Source organism: Narcine bancroftii, chromosome 3, assembly GCF_036971445.1.
Source record: "Narcine bancroftii isolate sNarBan1 chromosome 3, sNarBan1.hap1, whole genome shotgun sequence".
NCBI classification, from domain to species: Eukaryota; Metazoa; Chordata; class Chondrichthyes; order Torpediniformes; family Narcinidae; genus Narcine; species Narcine bancroftii.
In genome coordinates, this window is record NC_091471.1 from 300,727,559 (window position 1) to 300,754,325 (window position 26,767).

Sequence of the window (26,767 nt, forward strand, 5' to 3'; positions counted from 1 at the left end):
TTATTTTAAGCTGACATATGCAACCAATTGAAGTTCTAGGCAACCACCTTTAAAAAATTGTGCTTGTGCATTACTTATCCCAAATATTTGAGGGATTGAAGATTTTTGTGATAAAGGGGAGAGCATTGAAGAATGCAGTGGAGCAGAAAGATCTAGGGATAATGGTGCATTGTTCCCTGAAGGTAGGAGCGCTTGTGGATAGGATGGTGAAGGAATCCTTTAGTATGCTTGCTTATAGAAATCAGTGCATAGAATATAGGAGTTGGGAAGTAATGATGAAACTGTACAAGGCATTGGTGAGGCAAAATTTAGAGTATTGTGTGCAGTTCTGGTCACCGATTTATAGGAAGGATATTAAATAAGATAGAGAGAGAGTGCAGAGAAGATTTACAAAAATTTTGCTTGGGTTTCAGCATCTGGAATACAAGGAAAGATTGAGCAAATTAAGTCTTTATTCCTTGGAACATAGAAGCCTGAGAGGGAATTTGATAGAGGTGTTTAAGATAATGAGAGGGAATAGATAGAGGCTTTTCCCATTGAGAGTAGGAGAGATGGGTACAAGAGGTCATGGGTTGAGAGATGACGGGCAAAGGATTAGGAGTAACATGAGGGGGAACTTCTTTACTCAGAGAGTGGTTACTGTGTGCAATGGGCTTCTGGGAAAGGTGGTGGAGGCAGGGTCAATTTTAAGAAAGAGTTGGATAAGTAATGGATGGGCGGGGGATGGAGGGATTTGGGCAGAGTGCTGATAAGTGGGATTAGAGGAGGGTACTTGGATCAGTGCGGACTAGAAGGGTCAAATTGGCCTGTTTCCGTGCTGTAATTGTTATCTGGTTACACTAAAAACAGATTGCAGGCTTTTTAAGTATATCAAATGCAGGCAAATTATCTTTGTCTTTTGATTTTGTTTGTAATATCCAACAGAATATATGATATCTGCAAATGCTGTTTATTTCTGTATATACACTAGAGAATCCCAGGCAACAATTCACGTGTCTGTTCTACATTGTCTATTTCACAAAACTCGCTGTGCAGCTGTTTATGTATTGATCAGAACAGATGTGCCAAGCGATGTATACAAGGCGAGCTGTGCTCATGATAAAAGGCATTGTTTGCTTACCTTTACAGTGAGAGAAGGATGAAGTAGAGGCAGACATACAAGTGACAAGATTGAATCCTTTCCATTTATTGCATGGATGGTATACAAACTATTGTCAGATAGGATCTTTCTTGAAAATGGGAATGATGGTTTTGTCAGGATATTTTTCAAGTGTTGAAGTGTATAAATACAGAACCTTTACTAAGTAATGAGAATTGTTCGTACACACTGACAGATGGTTATAAACATAATAACTTCTCACCAGACTTGTGGCTGAGCTATCAGACTAATGAATCAGTGTTGTCTTGTAAATGCAGCAGTAAAAATGCAAATCAGTAAGAGCGGCTAATTTTACTCCTGATAGCGGATGCTATTCTGTCACGGTTGAAACTAGCATCAAACTAGTTGTCAGAAGCAATACTTTGATGGTTCCTTCCCAATGTGCAATTATTTTTGTCCATAGTACATCTTTGATTTTTCTTTTAACTGCGGAAATTCAAGATCTCTATCACAAATGGGTGTATATGCCTGCAACTCCAAAGAGATCTATTGAAAGACACAGAGGCAGCTTTAATATCACTCTCCCAGAGGAAGATCAGGATGAAAAAAAACCAGAGAATTTTGCAGATAATGCAGTAGATCAGGCAGCATTCATGAAGAGAGAAATGGACCTTCACCGAATGTCTACAATTGATGGGTGTAAAAGATTTTCCTAAATTCACCTTTGAGTTAATGTTCTAAGTCAAGACTTACTGCAACTCAACTTTTGTGTTATGTAAAATCTGGGTCCTTGGAGAGCAAGGCTGGCCTCGGTTAAATCAATCCTCGTCAAATGTATATTTCCCACCATTGCAGAGTAGCTGTTTGTGCTCATTACACGGGGATGACATTACAGGCCATGAAAACCATGCAATTTCAACTAAATACCTGGGTGCATAACTAAAGAAGGATGAACAGAAGCTAGGGAATGTTAATACAGTACGAAGCAAATTGGAGAGGAGGTGGGAAGATAAATTGAAGGAAAAGTTACAGCCATTCCAGAGTAAATGCATGGATGAATTTACAATGTCTTATTTTGATTGAATCTGGCATATTCTCATCAGACTTCATATATATAAGAGCTCTCTCAAATATTTCATGTATAGCTCTCTCAATCAAGCTGAGATTTATTACCAGTGGGAGCCAGTGAGTGACCAGTGGCTCCTGCCCAGGACTGGAACTTGCTAGCAGCTGACAATCTACAGTGTTATCCAAGCAAGTAACTGCTAATTGATCTCAGAATATGACCATCTTCAGGACAAGGATCATTTGTGCAGTGGTCATGGAAGCAGTTAGCGATCAGATGGTAATCATTAGTTACCAGTGACCCCATAGAAAATCTTTAAACTTGAAAGAAACTGAAGTTGCTCCTGTTTTAACGTGCTTGGTATGCATTCTCCACATCTGTTGGACGCATGCAGTGTACATTTGGTCCTCTTCCTGCATTGATAACAGAATTGATTCTGTGTGGCCAAGTTTGATATGTAAAAAACACACAATATCCATGCTGCCTAATGCTGAATTTGGCGGGCTTGGTCCACCTTTACCGTCAGTCCACTTGCTGTGTTCACATTCTGAAACAAGGTGACTTGGATTGAACAGGGAGCAAATTGGGGGCCCAATGATCGAAGGATCGTCAGTGAACAACAATGACCCAGGTGGCATTAGAAACACAGTCAACATTGCTGCAGAGTATTAGATTTACCATTCGACAGATTCCAAGTCTGATACTGGCTAAGGTGGATAGTACAATGACCCCATCACATTTGTTATTGCCATGACAACAATATGGGATGTTGTCACACTACAGTTGAGTTCTATTGCACTACAGGTGACCCACACCCCCAGCCTGCCTCATATGATGTAATTCACAAATCACTCCCAAACAATTAGAGGTACTGAATTAAAATTTGCTGACACGGAATTTCTCCATTATTTTCTTTTCAACTCAGAGTTTTTGACACCAGCGCTGATGATGTGTTATAGAAAATTGTGACATGCACGATTTTCTGCAACGCAAACCTCTAATTCTCAGGACGCCACTATTGATTTTCTCTAACTGCACAAGAACTGTGCCCATGTGAAAAAAACTTTCATCTTTGTACGATATTTCATGCTTGGAAGATCCAAGTAGCCTTCACTGCTGAGGAAATGCAATTTATTTGCACCAAAGAGAACCAAAAATTGTACTGAACGAGTTATGGTGTCAGATGAGAGACAAAGCGAAGCTTCCTTGAGAAGTCCATTTTTTTTTAAAATGCCATAGGATTTTTTTTTTAATTTGCATTCATCCAAACAGCCAGAGAGATTTAGCTTGTTTTAATATCTGGTCCAAATGCCACACCAACTTTCAGGGTTGGGCTTGTCAATAAACATTCGAAACAAGTGCTGGAGGAGGCAAATAGAGCCCATCATTCTTCTCCGTCATGTGAACGTAATCGTGGCCTCAACAGTGCTCTCCTGCGGTTTCTTTCCACTTGACACCTTTCTGGTTTAAGTCGGTCAACCTTGACTTTAAAAATATTCAAAATGCGGATTGAAAATTCCAAAGTCATAATTCTCTAACAGAAGAAATTCCTCTGAAAAACCTAAAAGTGATCTCATTTAATTGGCGTGTGAACAACTCATGTTTTAAAGCCAGCTTGGGTCGTTCACACTGAACCAAGAAAAACCAGGTCAGTGCGACCTTTTTCAAGGAACCGGGCATCCTGGTACAAAAGGAGGCGGAACCTACAACATTACAGCATTGGCGTCCCAGGAACTCCTTTTGCACAGGAGCCAATGCGAAACACATAAGCTCTGATACTACCTACCTTGGCAAGTAATTTCTGGGATGAAAATGACCCCCCATCCCGCGTTTGTCGCATTCACAGAGGTAAGTGAAGCAGTTAAAAGATGGTTAATTCCTCTCTTTTAAGTGCAGTGTAAAAGGGCCATGAGTCACCAATCTCTGCATTTGTGTCTTATCAAATTCATTTGAGATAACTCTTCTATAAAATATTCCATTTAGACATTACATCCTGATGCTGTCTTTGGGCCACTTTCAGATGAGCAGCATCTGATTATGTTTCCCTCAGTAATATTGTGCATAAGTATCTTGGTAGCCAGCGGTATATTTACAATCTGATCCTGGAATTGCAGATTGCCAAACAGAAGTCCAGATTTTGTTGCCTACATTTGGGCTATGATAACAATGCTGGTGTTCTTAAGCATGACTCCGGGAATGAAAGGGTTATCATATGAGGAATGTTTTACGGCTCTTAGCTGTACCCATTGAAATTTAGGAGAATGGGGGGATGGGGGGGGGGATCTCACTGAAACTTTTCAACTGTTGAAAGTTGCAAGGCATAGATAGAGTAAATGTAGAAAGGATGTTTCCTAAGGTGGGAGAATCTAGGACAATGATTCTCAACCTTTTTTCTCCCACTCACAAACCTCCTTACTAATCACAGAGCACCTATGGCATTGAATACAGTACAGTTAATGGACAAAAGTTCTGGAGAAACACAGCAGATCCCACAGCGTCCATGGGAGGAAAAGGTATATAAACAAGGCTTTGAGTCTGATCCTTTTGTCAAAGTATGAACAAAAAGCTATTTGCTTTTACCTTGATGAAGGGGGCTCAGGTCCAAAATATTAGTTATATGCAGTGAGGTCCTCCAATCACAAGGGAGGACGACAATCACATGTCTGCAGACTTTTGCATTTCACTCCATGCAATAGTACAACACAGGAAATGGTTCTTTGACCCACGACGCCTGTGCTGAAATGGTGTCAAATTAAAATGTTTCTTCTGCCTGCATTTCATCCATATCCCCACCTTCCCGCCCCCACCCCCCACCACCACCCCCATTCTCGGCACATTTATTGAAGTTTTTAAACACTACTATGGCATCAGCTTCTACCACTACTCCTAGCAGCCCATTCCAGGCACGCAGCACTCCCACTCTTAAAAAAAACCTTCCTGCACATCTCCATTAAACTCCATTCCCCCCCCCCACCTCCACTTACCTTAAATGCATGTCCTCTGGTACTTGACATTTTTACCCTGGGAAAAATATCCTACCTCTGCCTCTCATAATTTTATTAACTTCTGTTAGGTCTTGTCTCACCCCTGACACTCCAGAGAAAGCCACCTAAGCTTGCCCTTGTAGTTCATATCCTCTAATTCAGGCAGTATCCTGGTAAATCTCCTCCATTCCCTTTCCTTTTTATTTAATTTTTTTTATTTTTCACACTATAAACCATATAGATCAAGATACATACATTTTCCTTCTTAAATATATACAGTGTCATTTTCTTCCCCCCTCCCTCTTCCCCTCCCTCCCTCCCTACCTCCCCTCCCATTTCCAAAGCCTTCACACCCTTCCTGTAGTGCAGTGACCAGAATGCAGTTACCAGAGATCCAGAGATTTGACAACAAATCACAGAGTAATTTTGTTGAGCTACTGATTCCCTGTGAATAGAACAAGCAGTAATCTCCTAGAGAAACAAGTTAACTGTCTCTCAGTTTGACACATTAAGTTGTTCACTTCCTTATAATTCAATTACTGGAGAGAAACAACAAAAGATTGCCAGGAGGTTACAGAGAGAAGAAACTGCATGGAGCTTTGTAACAGCTAACGATCACAGGATAAATTTAAATGGAGAGTATTTACACACTTCCTTCCAAAGGAAAATGAACCCAGAATCCTTCTATCACAATCAGAATTTATTATCATGAACATGTCATGAAATTTATTGATTTGCACCAGCGTTACAGGTACAAATATTGCTGTAAATTATATTAAAAATAAATTAGTGCATAAAGAAAAGAGAAAGTGAGGTAGTGTCTGTGGATCATTGTCTTCAGAAATCTGATGGCTGAGGGGAAGAAGCTGTCCATGTGCCACTGGGTGCCTTCTTTGCGATATCATGTTATCTGATTGGATTTTAAACAAATTGGGTGTCGTTCGCTTATTATCTTTTTAGGATATTATTACACATGTTGAAGAATTTTTCCAGCTATCTTGACTCTTTTTCAGGGTTAAAAATGCTCCACTGTTCCACTTACTTGAAGCAGTGCTTTATATTTATTTCTCTGCATAATTTAATATGGTTGTAAATGAAATGTTCCATAATGGCACCCTTCCAACCTTATTGGGCCCCTACTTTTTAAAAAACGTCAAATCTCCATCATCGGGGAACAGCCTCATGATTTTAGACTAAATAATGTTCCCAACGTTATTGATGATTAAAAGTGAATGCAACAATTATTCAGAACTAAAGTAGATTCAGCACCAATTGACAGCTATCCATGCAACACCTCCCAGCTCATTATTAATCCCCAAGAAGTACCTATATAAAATAAAGTCCCTGTTGCCCAGAATTCAAGCAACCAGCAGCTTCAAATAATGGCAAAAAAATGGTGGAAATAGGTAAAAAAATGCACAAGTTTAAAATTGGCGCGCCTTGCCGTTAGTTCACTAATCACACAACATGCAATCTCAAGCAATCAGAAAATTTACTTATCTGGCATTTACCAATCCCCATAGATGCTGCGTACCAACAGTTTTACTGTATCACACGAGACTCGTAGAATTGCTCAGCAGAGAAACGGGTCATTTGGCTCAATTTGTCCATGCAAACTATGAAGCTTATTTATGCTGATCACATTTATCCACATTTGGCCCATACCATTCTACTCCTTTCCTGTCCAAACATCCTTTAAACATTAGAATTCCTCTGGTGGCTAGTTCCATATCCATATGTGTGAAAATGTTCCTCTCAGAGTTCTTTGAAAACTTCTCCCCTCTCACCTTAAACCTATGACCTCTAGTTTTAGACCCTCCATGCAAGGGAAAAAAAATCTATCTTTGCTGCGCATAAATTTATATACACTAAAATCCCCATCATCTGGAATTCAAGCAATCGGCAGCATCAAACAACGGGCAAAAATATTGTGAAAAATAAAGAGGTAAAAAATACAAACATTTAAAATTGGTGCCACCCACGGTTAGTTCGCCTATCGTGCAACACACAGTTTCAAGCAACCAGAAAATTCACTTATTCGGCAAGTACCAATTCTCTTAGGTGCCAGATACCAGGGGTTCACTATATCTCTGATGGACCCTTCGCCCATTCAGGGACACTCCTCAACTTTCCGTGCTCCAAGAGAATAAACTATCTATCCATTCTCTCCTTATAACTAAAACCCTCCATTTCAGGCAACATCTGTGTTGGCCAAATAATGTAAAATGTGACTCAGAATACAGGATGGAGATGAAAATCTGGTTGGGGGGGTGGGTTCCAGAATGCCAACCTTTCTCTCAATGGCAACAAGACCGAGGATCTTATCGTTGGTGTTGGGAAAGGAGACCAAAGGACCATGCATCCTTCCAAATTGGTGGGATTGCGGTGGAAAAAGTTAGTACCTTCAGGTTTACAAGAGTCCACAATATCAGCGGACCTCTCCTGGAGCCAACATATTGAGGTACAGAAATCTAAACTCCAGCTCTGCTCACCATCATCTGGAACCTGCTCTGACGATCCTCCATAACCACAAAAATACCTGTTGAAACACCATTTCTTTTCTATCTGTGAACATTTCTCTCTCTTTTCTATTTATTATCTCTTTACGTACTAGGGTACACACTATCATAGTTGGGTTTTATTTTAGCAAGGAAATACGAATGTCTGCAGATGCTGTGATTGCAGTAAAAACTCAGAAATACTGGAGGACCTCAGCAGATCTCACAGCGTCCATTGGAGGTAAAGATATGCAACCAGCACAACTCCAAGTGCGGCCTGACCATTGCATCGTTCAACTGAAACATGACATTTCTCTAATTAATATTTTGAGTAGTATGATGCTGGCAGAATGATCATAATCTGTTAAAATTATGCTCTCATAACATGATTGAGGGCTACAACATTGTAATGAATGAATTCAAGATGAGAGAGTAGAAATAATAGCGCAAGAACTCCATCCACATTATGGATCTTGACATTTTTTGTCATTCATTATGTTTGCAGAATTGACTGTTTTCAGGAACTCTACGCTTAATTTAAGTAGGTATTTTGGTGTATGAAATCTTAAGCTTGTTGAATAGTGGACAGAAACATGTATCAGCAAACTCATCAGTCTGTAGTCAAGTTCTCACCCAATCCTTTTTTTTGCAGTTTGGAAGTTCTGCAATGATGAATTAATGCTTCTCTTACTTTGAGCTTTGATTCAGACCAAGGGATAATAACTTGGTGGTGTGGGTCATTTATCACATCTACAACGGCCCAGAACTTGCTGTCAAACTAATGTTGCAGGTAATGGTGCTTGTTATTATGTGCAAACAGTCCAAAACTTCAGCTGAAAGCCAGGTGTATGGTGAAAGTCAAGAGAACAAATTTTACTGTCTCCACCATCAGCCTGGTAGAAATAGGATTTTAGCACTAAACATGGTAAACGGTGTGAGCTTGTTGGATATGAATGGAAAGTACAAACAAAACTCAGCGTCAACTTAAATCATGTCAAGTCCTCACACAGTTCCAATGGCTCAGTAACTCCCATGTCAATTGACAGAGAGCAATTCAACAGCTGTAGACTCATTCAATTGGTACTGGTGATTTAAAAAGGTGAGGTCATGGGCAGCACGGTTTGTGTAGCTGTTAACGTAACATTGTTACAGCGCCAACGACCTGGCTTCGAATCCCACGCTGACTGAAAGGAGTTTGTACCTGCTCCCTGTTTCTGCATGGGTTTTCTCCAACCATTCAAAACATACCAGCGGTTGTTGGTCTGGATTTGGGTGCTGCAGGCTCATGGGATTGAATGGACCTATTCCTGCGCTGTAAATCTAAATTTAAATTTTAAAAACCTCTTCAGGTTCAACTTCGAGTTTATTTATCATTCTGTTGTACAAGTGTTCTCCCGTCCTCGGTGCAACACATTACAAACTCACATACAGACTGAAAATGAATATAAACAACTGATTCTTATGCACAGTAAGTATTATGGTATACAAATATTAAAATAAATAAATATTATTGTTAAATAAATAGTTGAACCATGAATCTTGATGATTCATCTACTTTTTGCCTCTTAACCCCTACCTGTTTGCAATCCAATGTTTAAGAAATATGTTTACTTTGCTCAAATGTCCTAGATTTCCTTTATTTTATCTAACCTCACACTTTGAAAAACTTGACCGTCAAAAGATGGATTTTTTAAAATACAAGGGTGGACAAATTAATGGAAAATTACATCAGATGCTCTATTAAAGTAAAGCCCCAATCTTCATATTAATGTGCATTATACATGTTGAATTACAATGGTTCTTCTGCTGGGTGAAGAGCTAATTCCAACAAAGTCACTCTTACCTGGAGCACATGCTTCAGAGATATAGCCAGTTCCCAGATACATGCAAGTCGGTAAGAAAAATGGACATTAAACATTTCCTTTAGTGTGGAGATGAGCAATAGAATCAGGGGAGCGAGGGGAATGTGCGAGAAATAAAATGGGATCAGCCACCTTTTTTCAGCTATGCCCTTCGCCCCCCCCCCCCCCACCCAACTAAGTACTCTGTTCAAAGTTTATGGGCCCTCTTCCCCGTGAAGCAGTCAAGGTTTGGTTTCTTCCGCACTTCTCTCCTACCAACAACATTTAAAAAATTATAAATATTTCTGTTATGAGGTGAAAAGAAAACAAGGCTTTTACTTACATGTGCTGTGGTCCCATTGAGAATGGCTGGGTTAGATGCATCCAGGACTGCTGTATCTATGTAATATCGTTGAATTGATGGTTGGCATGAGTGCAATGGGCAGAAGGGCCTGTTCATGTGTTGCATAACTCAGTGACTATGAAATTCTTTAGGATTTCACAATGCCATCTTGATAGATGTTGCAGTTTTGCAGACAAGGTCAGATGGAAGATTCTGTGTTTAAAGAAATGAATTGTGTCATTGATTAAACCATAAACAAACCTGTCATGTCGCAAGCTACCCATGTTATAGTATTGGGATTGAACAACACTGCATCCTTGCTAATAGTTTCACTCATATCTGATAACTAGTTCCAAAATGGTAGCTCTCCATAATTCCTGACAGTTGAGGACTAAAATTATGCTTTAATTTGTGGATAACTTTGCAAATTTCCTATACAGTACCAACAAATTTACCAAGGTTTTGTACGTTTTGGATCCTTGTCAATTAGAAGAGTGGCGCTTTGGTTTCCCCCACTGAATGTTGCCTTGTGCATGCTTATAGCCCACTATGTTCACCATGTTATTTGCTCTAAAAATATTTCCATGTGGCCTATTTCACACGCACGATCAGAAACACTAATGTAACTGCTTGACTCTGAGCGACATTTTTGTCTGGCCCCATTGTTTTCACTCAAGCATAAACTCACCTGGGGCTTTTTGTACTTGACATATTTTTCACAGTGTGATATTTGTAGTGAAATTACTCATCTTGGTGTGAGATTGAAGCGACTTCTTTCTTTGGCTTGGCTTCGCGGACGAAGATTTATGGAGGGGGTAAAAAGTCCACGTCAGCTGCAGGCTCGTTTGTGGCTGACAAGTCCGATGCGGGACAGGCAGACACGATTGCAGCGGTTGCAAGGGAAAATTGGTTGGTTGGGGTTGGGTGTTGGGTTTTTCCTCCTTTGCCTTTTGTCAGTGAGGTGGGCTCTGCGGTCTTCTTCCAAGGAGGTTGCTGCCCGCCAAACTGTGAGGCGCCAAGATGCACGGTTTGAGGCATTATCAGCCCACTGGCGGTGGTCAATGTGGCAGGCACCAAGAGATTTCTTTAGGCAGTCCTTGTACCTTTTCTTTGGTGCACCTCTGTCACGGTGGCCAGTGGAGAGCTCGCCATATAACACGATCTTGGGAAGGCGATGGTCCTCCATTCTGGAGATGTGACCCATCCAGCGCAGCTGGATCTTCAGCAGCGTGGACTCGATGCTGTCGACCTCTGCCATCTCGAGTACTTCGACGTTAGGGGTGTAAGCGCTCCAATGGATGTTGAGAATGGAGCGGAGACAACGCTGGTGGAATCGTTCTAGGAGCCGTAGGTGGTGCCGATAGAGGACCCATGATTCGGAGCCGAACAGGAGTGTGGGTATGACAACGGCTCTGTATTCGCTTATCTTTGTGAGGTTTTTCAGTTGGTTGTTTTTCCAGACTCTTTTGTGTAGTCTTCCAAAGGCGCTATTTGCCTTGGCGAGTCTGTTGTCTATCTCATTGTCGATCCTTGCATCCGATGAAATGGTGCAGCCGAGATAGGTAAACTGGTTGACCGTTTTGAGTTTTGTGTGCCCGATGGAGATGTGGGGGGGCTGGTAGTCATGGTGGGGAGCTGGCTGATGGCGGACCTCAGTTTTCTTCAGGCTGACTTCCAGGCCAAACATTTTGGCAGTTTCCGCAAAGCAGGACGTCAAGCGCTGAAGAGCTGGCTCTGAATGGGCAACTAAAGCGGCATCATCTGCAAAGAGTAGTTCACGGACAAGTTTCTCTTGTGTCTTGGTGTGAGCTTGCAGGCGCCTCAGATTGAAGAGACTGCCATCCGTGCGGTACCGGATGTAAACAGCGTCTTCATTGTTGGGGTCTTTCATGGCTTGGTTCAGCATCATGCTGAAGAAGATTGAAAAGAGGGTTGGTGCGAGAACACAGCCTTGCTTCACGCCATTGTTAATGGAGAAGGGTTCAGAGAGCTCATTTCTGTATCTGACCCGACCTTGTTGGTTTTCGTGCAGTTGGATAATCATGTTGAGGAACTTTGGGGGACATCCGATGCACTCTAGTATTTGCCAAAGCCCTTTCCTGCTCACGGTGTTGAAGGCTTTGGTGAGGTCAACAAAGGTGATGTAGAGTCCTTTGTTTTGTTTTCTTGGAGCTGTCTGAGGGCAAAGACCATGTCAGTGGTTCCTCTGTTTGCGCGAAAGCCGCACTGTGATTCTGGGAGAATATTCTCGGCGACACTAGGTATTATTCTATTTAGTAGAATCCTAGCGAAGATTTTGCCTGCAATGGAGAGGAACGTGTAGTTTGAGCAGTCTGATTTCTCGCCTTTGTTTTTGTACAGGGTGATGATGGTGGCATCACGAAGATCCTGAGGCAGTTTACCTTGGTCCCAACAAAGCTTGAAAAACTCATGCAGTTTGGCATGCAGAGTTTTGCCGCCAGCCTTCCAGACTTCTGGGGGGATTCCATCCATACCTGCTGCTTTGCCACTTTTCAGTTGTTCGATTGACTTATATGTCTCATCCAGGGTGGGAACCTCATCCAGCTCTAGCCTTAGGGGCTGTTGAGGGAGCTGGAGCAGGGCGGAATCTTGGACTGAGCGGTTGGCACTGAAAAGAGATTGGAAGTGTTCTGACCATCGGTTGAGGATGGAGATCTTGTCGCTGAGGAGGACTTTGCCGTCTGAGCTGCGCAGCGGGCTTTGGACTTGGGGTGAGGGGCCGTACACAGCCTTTAGAGCCTCGTAGAAACCCCTGAAGTCGCCAATGTCCGCGCTGAGCTGGGTTCGTTTGGCGAGGCTAGTCCACCACTCATTTTGGATCTCCCGGAGATTGAAGCGACTACAAGCTTCCAAACTCACCCACAGACCATTCAAAAATTTTGTAGGTTCTCTCCTCTTCGTCGATCTATAGTACAGTTAAAAAAAACACCCAGTATCCTGCACCTACCCTGATTGATAGATTCCGGATAAGTGAGTTTTCCGATTGCTTGAGTCTGCGTGTTTTGTGAATGGAGAACTAACAGCGAGGCATGCCAATTTTAAACTTCTGTATTTTTTTTTACCTATTTATTTTCCACGATTTTTTTTTCCCAGTTGCTTGAGGTCGCCTGCTGAGACTTTCTGATATATCCTGTTTCTGCCTTTTCTGATTTGTCCTTGAAGAAGGCCTCAGGCCTGAAACGTCGGCAATATATCTTTGTCTCTTATAGATGCTGAAAAGACCAGCTGAGTTCCTTCAGCATTCACTCCACTTGAATTCCATATAACAGGGATTTTACTGTACATGGCGACAGGCATATATTCTTTTACCACTGATGCAGACAGGAGCTGCTTGAGCAGCCATTGCTAATTTATTCACTTATCTGTCTGCCCTGCAACATAAATGTGGATATATGCCATAGACTCGGACTGCTTCTGAGGCACATCATTGGAGCCTCTTGCATGCTGTGTAATTGACATCCGCAACATATGCTTAAGGAAACCCAGCCAGGATCCAGCAGCTTGAGGGCAAGGCACACAAAGTGCCCACCAGCGGAAGGTGCTGATTCATCATGATAGTTCGACAATGAGAAGCTGGAGGGTCTCAATTGTTCAGGCAGCATCCATGGAGAGAAACCTTTAAGGTCTTTAGTGTTACTGGAGGCATTTACCCAAACTATAAAGCTTTACTAAATATAGGAAATAGCTAAGAATTGACAAAAACTGACTGATTCGACTAGAAGGTTGACAATTAATGACTAAGAAAGCATAAATCTTAATTTGTTACGTGGCAGTGCACATGCACAAGCCCAGTCTCCTGTGACTATGAAGGAGGGTCAGAACACAAGAAGGAAACTGATAAAAGTTTATGCATTTGGTCCAATGAATCTCCTGGTTAATAGTGGCCACAGCTAAAGTCCATCCACTGCAATGTGGGGTTGGGTGGGGGGGGGGGGGGAGGATCTCTGCTGTGCCTTTTCATGTTTGAGATGCTCAGCTCGGTGTGAGCATGAATGGGGTTCAGTTCCTGCTCTGGATTGAAATGAATTGCTTCATGAACAACAGGTTGAGGAATGGACATGAAGAATGTGAACCCATCAGCAAGCTGACCTTGAAAGAGAGGGAATCTCATTGAAGAAGACTACCTGATGGTAATGAACACGACCATGGATTGCATTGGTCACCTTCAACAACCAGAACAATCTTCCTTAACATCTGATTTGGGTTTCCTTGACAGACTGACTTCAATTTCACCAGGGCATCTGCTACCACTTCAATAATATCCACTTCACCTTTTGATGTTCATTTATTATTGAAGGAAGGAACAATAACAGAGTTCTTAACATTTGATTTAAAATTTGAGTGAGCAATATTAGAGATCAAAAGAAACATTGCATTCGTTCTAGACCAGTGGTTCTTAACCTTTTTCTTTCCACTCACATACCACTTTAAGTATTCCCCATACCATAGGTACTCTGTGATTAGTAAGGGATTGCTTAAGGTGGTATGTGGGTGGAAAGAAAAAATTTGAAAACCACTGTTTTCAAAAGAAATGAGCCAATGACAATTTTTCTCAAGCAAACTATTTCAGGCACAATTGGATCTAGAGCAGTGATTCTCAACCTTCCCTTCCCACTCACATACCACCTTAAGTAATCCCTTACTAATCACAGAGCACCAATGTCATAGGGATTACTTAAAGTGGAATGTGAATGGAAAGAAAAAGGTGGAGAACCACTGTTCTATATAGACTCCTGATTAAAAGCAAACAAAAATAAGGTTATTATTTAACTTGTGGTATCAAAGATAACAAGATGAAAACAGTGACTAAAATTGGTGTATGAGATGATTCCTGTGTAATGGAAACATCAGAAGACAGAGATCCAAATATTAGTAGAATGGACATGGGAGAATGCTAACCCCCCCCCCACCCACCACCATTTTGTTCAGGCACCTGCCTACATTTTTCCTATATCTTGATGAAGGGCTCAAGCCTGGTTATGTATCATTATCTTTGCTACATGAAGCACGCTGTTTGACCTGATGAGCTTCCCCAATTTTGTGTACTTCTCCCCATACAGGAGTTCCTGAAGGTACATTAAGAGGAGAAGTACCCATTACATCAGAGTGCTGGTCTTCTCATAGCCGGAGAGTGGTGGTTAATTCATAGAGCACAGAACAATACAGCACATTTCAAGCCCTTCAGCCCTCGATGTGGTGCTGATCCATACATTCCTTTAAAAAAAGTTCCAAACCCTACCTACCCCCAACCCTCTATTTTTCCTTCATCCAGGTGTCTGTCTTAAGCGTCTCTTAAGTGCCCCCAAAGTTTCAAGGCATTCCAGGAACCCACAACTCTCTGTGCAATAAAACTTACCCCTGATGTCTCCCCTCAACTTCCCTTCGTTAACTTTGTACGTGGGTTCTCTGGTGTTTGCTGATCCTGCCCCAGGAAACAGGTACTGATTCTCCCCCCTATCTATGCCCCTCATAATCTTGTAGACTTCTATGAAGTCTCCTCTCATCCTTTTACATTCCAAAGAGAAAAGTCCCAGCTCTGCTAACCTTGCCTCATAAGACTTATTTCCCAATTCAGGCAACATCCTGGCAAATCTCCTCTGCACCCTCTCCATAGCAACATATGTTGGTGCATCTGCTAACATACTGCAAGATAGCATCAAAATCTGCACTGAGTACCACAAATAACCACAATATCAACAAGTACAACTTGATTTCTGAGCTTTGAGTAAGTATTATGTTGATACTGGGAAATCAGTGAGTGCCTAAAGAACTCTTTCCATGGCAGTAACAGGACTCCCATGAAGATGAGAGCAAACTGGGGTAGAGGTAGGAGAAAATGTGCAGTCCTGTTTGTCTGGGCCCCTCCATGCAATGGTCCAGCCCAATGGCCCTCACGAGGTAGATGGTTCCGCAAGGAATGACTTCACCCAAAGACCAGTAATGATTGTATCTCACACTCAGCTGTGTAATATAAAGATGTTACATTGTCATTACCAAACTGTTGTGAGAAATGATTGTATTGGCTTGTAACCAGTGTCCAGATGATCAATAGCAGCTCAACCAAGCAGATGGAGAAGTGGATTTGGAAAGTCACTGGAACAATTTGGGGAAACATGATTCTGGACTCTTGAGCAAACAAAGAGAAGCTGAAGGGACTCAACAGGACAGACAACATCTGTGGAGAGAAATGGTCAGTCAACATATCGAGTCAGGTACTTTTTTGGGGACTAGTGGGTCCAATCTAAAACATTGACTGTCCATTTCTCTCCATGGACATTGCCTGGCCTGCATGAGTCCCTCCGACATCTCATTGTTTGGACAACCTAGGGGAGAGTTAAAGTGAACATGCAGCTAATAAGTAAACACAACTACAGTTCAAAGCACTGTACTTTATTATGGCTTTGCAAAGCATGGGAACTCTGTTACAGTAAGAAATGGTGCCACGAAGCAGCTAATCATACTACGAGAGTCTATCCCATGGCTTATGTCATATATTTATACACATAAACTTCCAGTTCTCCAGAATATTCAAACAAATTTTCACCATATAAGTACTGTACATGTTTCTTAGAATTCTTTTGTGATTCATTAATCAGGGTTGTGTCCCTTACCCAATGGTCAATAGTTTTTTAAACTGTCTTTGCCAAATAAGCCCTGGCCTTGTTGAATTGAAAACAAAGGAATGAAATGCAGTTAGTTTCTCTCTCCTAGTCAACATTTTAAAGCTTACATTTCCCTTCATTTATGATCATTTATAATTGAATACTAATGAGCTGGCAAGAAGCAAGTTTACCTCAGCAGCTCAGAAGTCTAATTGCACAAGCCAGGGTAACCAATGTATACCAACCCTTGCCCAATAGGATTGGTGCAATAATTATTCATTTGAAAACATATGACATTTTAAAACTTGCATTCTCAGCAGGGCCTCAATTTGTATTGCCCAAGATCACAGTACATCTTCAAGGAATGTTGGAAGCTACAAGCCTGCAGTAGGTCAATGAGACCACAAGGAGACAGAGGGAGGTAAACGCAAGGCCTGGACAATGACTAGCTTTTATTTTAGCTAGTATACAAAGTGGTTCTAAAAAGATGGAAGTTTTCAGTTCTCTTCCCCCAGCAGGAAAATGTTATCAGCTCAAAGTTGTTGTGCCACAAACACAAACAAATGAAATGTGACTGATGATCTTTCTTTCAAAGTGGTGCCTTTAAATGATTAATGACTCTTCTTAATCAATGCATTTGATGTGGTTTTGTAAACAGCATCTCTCACTGCCCATTTGTAATAGTCCCAGTGTCATTTGGCTTGTCTCAGCGTTAATTCCTACAGCACGGTGTAAGTCGTGATATTGAATCAAGATTCCTTTATTGTCATGTAATATTACACAAAATATCCTTTTGCCTGTCATAAGGCAGACAAAGTGTTAGTATTCGTGTTGCCCGGCACTCCTTACAGTAAGGGAGAAAGAGAAGCAAAAGAGAGTCCCTTTCAGAGACAATGAATGTCGTGGATTTTCCTCAGTGCTCCAGCAACCTCTGCAGTCACACAGACTTCAATCCATCGGTAGCCCAAGCTTTAGATCCAATCCTCTGACACAATCAGGAAGCCTGCAGTGCACGAGGCTCTTTGGGAACCCTTTTTGCCCTCAGTAGCCTTTTGAATCTCTGACTCTGATAGCGGTTCCCATGAGCCAGTCTCCAGCTGTCCCACTATCCATGCGGGTCCCTCAGGTGCTGAGCCCCTCGCTAGTTTGCCACTGTGGTCACCATCCTGTCAGGTCATCTTCTTATTAAAGTGGACCTGAGGTTGCTTGATAAACCAACATGAATACAGCTGCAAAATGTTTTAATTCACTTTGCAAAGCGTGAGAACTCCATTACAGCAAGAAACACTGCCACAAGCAGCTAGTCTTACGCCAAGAGTGGCTTATAAGTTACATATTTATACAGATAAACTTCCAGAACTTTCGAACAAACTTTAACCATATAAGTATGTTCTTTAGAATTCTCTTGGGATTTTTTAACCAGGGTCATGTAATGATCACCCAGTGGTTAATAGACTTTTACTTTTGGCTGTATAAGGAGTTCATAATTAGCCCTAGCCTTTTTGAATTATAAAGAAGAGAATGAAAAGCAGTTCATCTCTCTCACACTCACTCACTCTCTGTCAACATTTTAAAACTCACATTCTCATCCCTTGTTTTCTCCTTCTTAATGGGCAGTTATCCCCATTTTCACTGTTCCGTTGCTCCCCTGAAGTCTGCAACCTTTCATGGCCACTGCAAAGCACAGGCACCGCCATCTTGGACGCAGACTCTGTGGTCGCAGAATTTAAAAATAAAACATTGTCGGCTCCTTTAACAGTCTGATTAAAGCCTCTGCAGAGCAGTCACCGGCATTAAGACCAGACAGTGGGGCTCTGCAGAACAGCACTGTATCTCCACTCCCCGTTCTCTCTGGTCCACACCAGCGGCAGTTCTGCTCTTACAGCACTTCCAACAACACCATCATTGAATGGCCCAGAAGGGCAAATGAACTAGTATATGACCGACTGCAGGAAAATGGGCACAGTACTTCCATCGTGTCTCGAATACCCTCAACAAACATTCAACTTTACTCATTTGCCCAGAAATTAGAGTTCAATCATTTTAGTGCATTAAGTGAGTTCTGTGTGTAGTCCAAACACAAAATGTGGCAGCTCTTTAAATCATGGAAGGTGATGAAAGCCTAATTTCCAAAAAGATTTTTTTTTTTGGATTGTTTTCACACCAAAACACATATAAAAACTTTGCAGTTGTGTTTCCTGATGGTGGCTGCCAACTGTTGTGGCAGGATTACTGGCAATGTGAAAGAACACTTTCCATGGCAATAATGGGACTCCTGTGAGGATGAGAGAAGACTGGGTGGAGGTGGGAGAAAATGGTGGAGTCCTGTTCATCTAAGCCCCTCTATGCAATCATCAGCCCAATTTTCTTCACAAGGTTGATGGTTCGCAAGGTTCGACCTCACCCAAGATCCAGTAATAATAGCATCTCACATTCAGCTGTTGCATTGTCAGTGATATCTTCAGGCAATGAAAAATGAATCCGGCAAAGGCTGTGAGTCAAACATTGATGTCTCTACAGAGATAATTTAATTTCCATCTCTTTTCTGCTTGCTGTGGGAATTGCTCCTTGCTTTAATGTGAGTGAAATATGTTGGTTACAGGTTGCACCTTTTAACAGCCAATTCCTGTCAATATATTCACCAGATATCCTAATTAGATAGTGCTACGATGCTGGGCAAACATCAGATATGCTCCAGTAAACTGAGCTGGGCCAATTTCCCAGTGGTTGCTATTCAATCTGGAAATGGTATAAAAGTCAGGTGAAAATGGAACTAATCTCCAAGCAATTGACTGTAAAAGTACATTTCTCAGTCTCTAACTCTTTTCATTGGGCACTACATGAGAAATACATCAGCCTGTATCTACAACTTATTCAAAAAACAGACTGTAGACTGGAATCATGGGTCAAGCAGCATCTGTGGAGGAAAATGGATATCCCAGCCAGCATCTGTGGAGGCAAAGGGATATCCCAGAGAGGATACCTCCCATCTCTTCCTCCCCAACAATCCATCTGTCCATCATCCCTCTCTTACCTGATTCCATTTATCACCATCCTCACTTACCAGATTCCACGTGTGTGTGGCTTTTTGTTTCCACATCACCTTCCAGCTTCCATCTCTTCTGCTGGGTACAACAATGGGGCAATTAGTGGCACTTGATATCTCTCCTTGGTGGAGGAGTAGGTTAGGATGGAGGAGACAGGGATGATGCAGAAGGACTTAGACAGATGAGGAGAATGGGCAGAGAAGTGGCAAATTAAATATAATGTCAGAAAGTTGCATAGCCATGCACTTTAGTTGAAAAAAAAAGCAGCAAGCAGGCTATTTTCTAAATGGGGAGAAAATTGAAAATACCCAGATGTAAAGGGACCTGGGAGGCCTTGTGCAGGGTAGTCCAAAGGTAAATTTGTACATTGATTCAGTGGTGAAGAAGGAAAATGCAAATCTAGCATTCATTTCAAGAATAGACTGTAAGAGCAGGGGTGTGATGTTGAGGCTTTCTAAGGCAATGGTGAGACCTCACGGAGTATTCTGAGCAGTTTTGGGTTCTTCATTTAAGAAAGGATGTGCTGACATTGGAGAGGGTTCAGAGAAGGTTCACAAGGATGGTTCTGGAAATGGAAAGATAATCATATGAGGTGCGTTTCAAAGCTCTCGGCCTTTCCTCATTGGAATTTAGGAGAATGGTGCGGTGGGGGGGGTGGGGGGAATCTCATTACAATATTTCAAATGTTGAAAGGCATGGGCAGAGTAGATGTAGAAAGGTTGTTAGCCATGGTGGGAGAGTCTCGGTCAAGAGGGCACAACGTTAGGACTGAAGGGCTTCCACTTAGAATAGAGATGCAGAAGAATTTCTTCAGCCGGAGGGTGGTCAATCTGGAGTTGGTTGCCACAGGTGCTTATGGAGGCCAAGTCATTGGGTGTATATAAGGCAGAAATTGATACGTTCTTGATTAGCCAGGGCAACAAATATTGAGAAGGTGGGACTGAGTGGTAAAATGGATCAAGCCATGATTAAATGGTGGGGCAGACTCAATGGGCTGGATAACCTATTTCTGCTCCTATTTCCTATGGTCTTATTTTTAATCCCAAGTAGTAAACTCCCCACTAGAAAACACTGTACCTCACTACCTTCGATGGATGGCTCCAAACACAGGCAAGAGATAGGGAGAGATATAGGCCACCACTCAATCCTGTTCCACCATGCAACAAGATCATGGCTGCTCTGATTCTGACCCCATAAATCTCAACTCCCCTATCAGACAAAAACATGACTCTTACAGCCATCTCAGATTTTTGCAAATCATCAAGGTTCTTAAAACCTGCGCTGGGAGAGTAGAAAACTGAAATAAAAACAGAAAATGCTGGGAACACTCAACAAGTCAGGCAGCATCCGTGGAGAGAGAAATAGTGGCAAAAGTTTAGGCTAAAGACATCCCATGACTTTTTTTTTGTCCTTTAGATTCCATTTTTTTAAATTAACAATTTAGGCCATTCCAGTAAGAAAATGGCCATCACAAAGTTCAAAGTTCAGATTTATTGTCAGAGTCATACAAGGCATCACATATAACCCTGAGATTTTTTTTTCTGCGAGCCAGGCAGAATTTCTACCACTTGTATCAATCACAATTGATATAAGCAGGTTAAAATGGCAACGTTAGCTAAACAATCTGAACAGTATAAAAAGTAAACCGGTAGAGTTGCTGCCTCACACCTCCAGTAACCTAGATTCAATTCTCACCTTTGAGTACTCTGTGTAGGAATGGGTTTCCCCTGGGTTACTCCCAGTTTTCCCCAAAATTCCAGAGACATCCATGTTGGAGGTTAATTGCCTCTCATGTTCAGGTGGGTAGATCTGGAAGAATTGAGGAATATGTGAGGAGCCATGGCACTAATAAGGCTCAGTTCTTGGGGATTGATACAGACTGTGGGACGATGCGCCTCTGTGCTGAGTGCAACCTTTGTTTTTGCCAGCATCTGATGGAACCAAATGTCCTCCCTAAATCTTCTCTGATAGATGCTCGTGTTCACACAACACTTAAGAAGTATCTCAGCAAACACTTGAATTACCAAGGCATTTAGTTTTAATTTAGAGATATAGTGCAGTAACAGGTCCCTCGAGCCCCCGAGCCCATGCTACCCAAATACACCCATTTAATTGACAAAACCTGTATGTCTTTGGAATGAGGGAGGAAACCCCTGGGATGTACAAATTCCTTACAGACAATGGCGGATTCAAACCTGGGGTCACTGGTGTTGTAATAGCATTGTGCTACCCATGCTTCCCCAAAGGAGAACTAACAGCAAGAAAGTGGGATGGGTGGTTAGTAGATGCAGTGGGCCAAAGGGCCTGTTTCTATGCTATATCACTCCATGGCCAACCACTTCAATTTGTCTACTTCTAACCCACAGGGTCCTTTCAAGAACTGAGGGAACTTTGCAAGATCATGTAATCACTGCCAGTTCTTTTAAAATCGTTTTCCTCTTTGTATCTAAGTAAAAACACAGTGCTTGAGGAACTTGGCAGGTTAAGCAGTGCACTTTATATAGCAAAGATAAAGATACCAATGTTTAGGGCTTGAACCCTTCATCAAGGTATGAGCAAAACGAACTCAGGCACCTGCCTACATTTTGCTCATATTCTTGATGAAGACCTCAAGGCCAAAATGTTGGCTATGTATCTTTATCTTTGCGATATAAAGTCCACTGTTAGACCTGCTGAGTTGCTCCAGTGTTGTGTTTTTACTTCAACCACGGTGTCTGCAGACTTTCGTGTTTTACTTCCTCTTTGTATCTCTTTTGTTTTCTCTCTCTCCTCTAGCTTGCAAGCGTAAAGAGCAAGAGCAGAACCGAGACCGAGCTACCACCCCCAAAAAGCAAAGGCTTGTCTTCACCGACCTCCAGCGTCGCACCCTGATTGCCATATTCAAAGAAAACAAACGGCCCTCCAAAGAAATGCAGATCACCATTTCACAACAACTGGGGCTGGAGCTCAACACGGTCAGTAACTTCTTCATGAATGCCCGCAGACGCAGCATGGACCGGTGGTTGGATGAGCCGAGCGGAGCGAGCGTGCCCCCGGCTTCAGCCACAAGCACTTTTACCAAGGCATGACCAGAGAAGAGGGTGCCAATCACCCAGCAGCCGGGTGCTGCCACTGCACTCTGCAATTAAGACAGATCCAAAATGCAACTTCAAAACCAAAAAAAAAGGCTTTAAACCAAATAAAAGACACGATTTTTAAAATAAATAAATTCCAAAGAAAAATCCAATCGGAGACACGTGTCCAGCTTACTCCAAGCCAGGGTTTCCTAGGAACTGGTTCGGAGAGAAGTTGCACTTGTGTCACTGGCTGTTCATGCGGGTTTGGAAGCACATAAAAGTACTTATTCGGGTAATTTTCATGACAAACTCTCGCACTATTAAGGTCATTGTAGAATAGCCTGTACGAGAAGATGACCTAGTGATAGACTACATATATTAAAAAAAAGTGTTTGTTGATATTTAAGTCTGGATGGAATTTATTTCCTAAATGTCTCTGTTACCAAAGAAGATAAGATGAAACAAACTTGTACAAGGATTGGAATCCAAAAGAACTTCCTCCCCAATATCCTCCATCCCCTGCCTTTCCCTCCCCCCCGAAAAAAAAAGAGATGGAAATTGATTCGTCACTCAATGGCTCATTGCAGAAACGAGAGGAAAACATGTGCCAATAGCAACAGCTGCCTTAATGATACTCAAATAGGATGGTACTACACGACTTGTTGTTGCAATACCTACAAGATGACTTGTGCCATATACAATACCAAAAAAAAGCAGAGTTTTTTCCATGAATATAAAATCTTTTTTTGTAAGTGTCTCGGGTTATCCTATGAGGCAATGACATCACTGGAAACGGAATTTAAAAATGCGGGTATAGTACCATCTAACGATAAGGTTCTTTGTCACTGAACTAATTTACTTTACTGTGGAAGTTAGACACCTTGACGAAGACAAAAATTAAAAAAAAACTAGTATAATAAAAGAAAACTTACCAGATTCACAAAAGAACCAAAAAATAATCAAGATTTTGGTATGTAAGAGTAATAACATTATGACAAATAGTACGTTGTAAAAAAATATTAAGGTACTATTTGAAGTGGCACAGATGGAATGTCTGATCAGTATGTCGCTAAAACTCCTCTAATGTTGTTTCTGTCTTGTTGTGATGTGGTAAAGCTTGATTCTTTAACCAAATCTAGTAGTATTACATAGGAAGCAGAATCGCTTCCAGTTGTGAACTTTGTAGAGACATTTATAGTGAGAACCAAAGAGGCTACCTCACTGAATTTCAATTGTGATTTTAAAATCACGTCTGATACCAAAGATTTCCTTGCACGATCTGCGTTTTGAAACTTCTCCCGCTTTTCAACCTCTCAGCCCTGTAAAATTGCAAAGATGCTCTGATGCAAAATTCCTCAGATCCTTCATTGTGATGCAGGTGATGACTAGCAGAGAGTGAGCACAAGATGAGTGCCTTGCTTGAACCAAAGCGATGACTATTTGTAGACCCCTGTGCTTTGAAACTTGTGTAAACCTCGGTTTTAGAATCAAGAGTTTTCTGCCCTAAGCCTTTCACTCCATTGGGGGAGGGGGGGTAACTAATTTTATTGAAACAATTGGGGAAGTGGGGGGGGGTGGTAATTGTCCTCAGATTTAAATCTGGAAGATGGGGTTAACCAAATGAGCTAAAGGCAATTGCCTTGGTTAGCTGAAATCAGCGTTGACCCCTTGATAATGCATGATATTAGTGCACATGTTTTGTTATTTGATTAAATAGAAGCGTGTGAGTCTGGGATAATTACAAAACAAAATGATCGATCCAGAAATGTGATTGGTTTTGCATTGTTGCAAAAGCATAATATAAACCATTTGTTTTATGTGTGTATGTATTTATTTATTTAAGTTATGAATTTTGCTCATCTGCATTTTAAAACATTATACTTTAAAACAGTCATAACCAAGTATATAGTTAGATTGGGGAATGATGTCCAAATCTGGGATTTGGAGAATGGTGGGAGAAAGGGTGGTCCGACACTCAAAATGTAAATATCTACAGATATATTGGGAAAAGGGGAACAATTTCGCGACATTCCTCAGACCGTTCACTTCCTCCTTGGCTGTGGCAGAAGTTCATGGTGTTTTTCTGTTAAATAAAATTCATATGAAATTAAAGTACTTTGAGAAATAGGAGCAATTAAATGAAAATAAGATATGGATTCACATGAAAGTGACGGTTGCATAAATGTTTTCCAGGAAAATCCCACTCATTCCAAGGCATTAAAGAATCCTTGTGGAGAATCTCAGTGAAATGGACCTTTTGCTTGGATAAAGATAACTTAAAACTAAAACAACATTATTTCTCTGTCCATTGTACTATTCCTTAAGATCAACTTCAAGTTTCCTTTAATGTCATGTAATAAAGCGTGTAATATTACATGAAATTGGCTTTAGTTTACCGTAAGGCAGGCAAAGATTTGCCATCAACAGAAATGACGTCCCTTACAGTCAGAGAAAGAGAATCAAAAGCGAGTCACCCAGAGTCTCCAGCTGCTTAGGCCAGTGGTTCTCAACCTTTTTCTTTCCGCGCACATACCACCTTAAGTAATCCCTTAAGATGATATGTGCGTGGTTTAGGTTATATATTCTGCTGTGGGAGTTTCATAGAGTTAGCTACATATTCCGTGTCATATGTGGTCCATTTGGGATTGAGCATACTTTATATTACTGCATGGAAGAAAATGAATCAATACATAAATGAACTTATGTAACAAGAGTCTCAGCAAGGATTACCTACTGACAAACCATTGCTGATAAATAGGTCATCGCACTGTAGAATGGTGTCAAAGAAATTGAAAGCGAAGGGTCACAACCTGCTTAACTATGCAGAGACATCCCTACCCAAATAACTGCAAAAGAAAAACCAAATCAAACTTCTGACACCATTTACCATAAAATATATACACAATGCAATGTTTCCATGTGTAATGCAACTTGAGTCATTTTAGGAAGGCACTCATGGCTTCAATTATTTCTAGGTTATTCATTTGTTATTTGTGAAATAAACTCTAATTTCCTTGGAGTGTACTCTCTCTCTTCTATGTTTAATTAATAGCATTACAGATCACTTTCTATACAGCAATGGTAATATTTCAGTGACAATCCCCCACTTAAGTAAATGAACTAAAAAGCAAGTACAATCATTTTTTAGTCAACATACCACTCAAGAGGGATTGACTGAGCAAACCTTCTCATTTGCACATCTATGAACTCATCGTCACCCATCTTCATTTCAGCTCTTAACACAGAACGTGTGCACTAACAATCTGGTGGTACGTGACTGGCTTTAGTAACACCGAAGTGTTCTAAGAATATACCAAAGTTCCCATCACCGCGGGTGGGTCTGTAACACAGACCGTGCAAGTTTTGACAATTTCTCAGAAATACCTCAACTATTAATGTATAGTTTATGTGATAAAATACTAGCTAGTTTTGGAAATTGTGACTTGAAGCTTTATACTGTTAAATTATAATTTTGCAGAAGGTAGCATGTATACTTTGATGCGTTCATGGAAGACATATGAATGTTATGGCAGTGAATTAGAAAGATGATGCTGGTTGATAAAGGACCCCGGAGTTTACACTTTTCATACTTTTACAGTCCTTTGAGGTAATTTTATGTTCCGATGTGTTTCTTTCAGAGTCATGTCTTAATATAGTATTTATAAGTGTTATGTGTTCAGCTGTAACTAAAGAAAAGATGATGAACTGAACATGATTTATGCATGATTATGTACACTTTATAGAGCTAAATGTATGGTTAGTATTGGAAAATTATTGATTTTAAATCCAGATTTCATTTTGAATAGGAGTTATGCATGGAAACTGTTATTTGTTGCATATTGTGGAAGAATTTTGTATATATTGTGTTGTGATGGCACTGACAGAATCGAGAGGTGTTGAGGTCGTGCATTCAGAGGAAACTGTCAGCTGAGCCTAAGGTCGAACAAAACAGAACTGACCGCACCAGCCTTTTTGGAGGTATTCAATCTTGGGTTGCGCAGGCCAGCTGAGGTCGAGAGAAAGAAGTAGCAAGTGAGAAAAGATGTCCATGATTCTGTGTATAAATTTGAAAAAAAAAGAAAAAAAGCTTGAACAAATAGTGATCTTGACAATACAGGTCAGACAAAATATTAAAACTATCCCAACAAATCCATTTTTTTCCCCCAAAGTAGTTGCTTTTTTTAAAAAATCTCATGGAAATATGCATTGA

General features: G+C 41.2%; 1 protein-coding gene across 1 annotated transcript in view; it reads left to right on the plus strand.

Annotated features, from left to right (window-relative positions):
• Positions 1–22,569, plus strand: part of onecut3b (one cut homeobox 3b) — a 94,287-nt gene extending 71,718 nt beyond the window's left edge. The window contains exon 2 of the mRNA XM_069922990.1: positions 22,277–22,569. Coding sequence (XP_069779091.1) covers positions 22,277–22,569 — 293 coding nt within the window. The remainder of the gene's footprint in view (positions 1–22,276) is intronic.
• Positions 22,570–26,767: the final 4,198 nt, after the last annotated feature.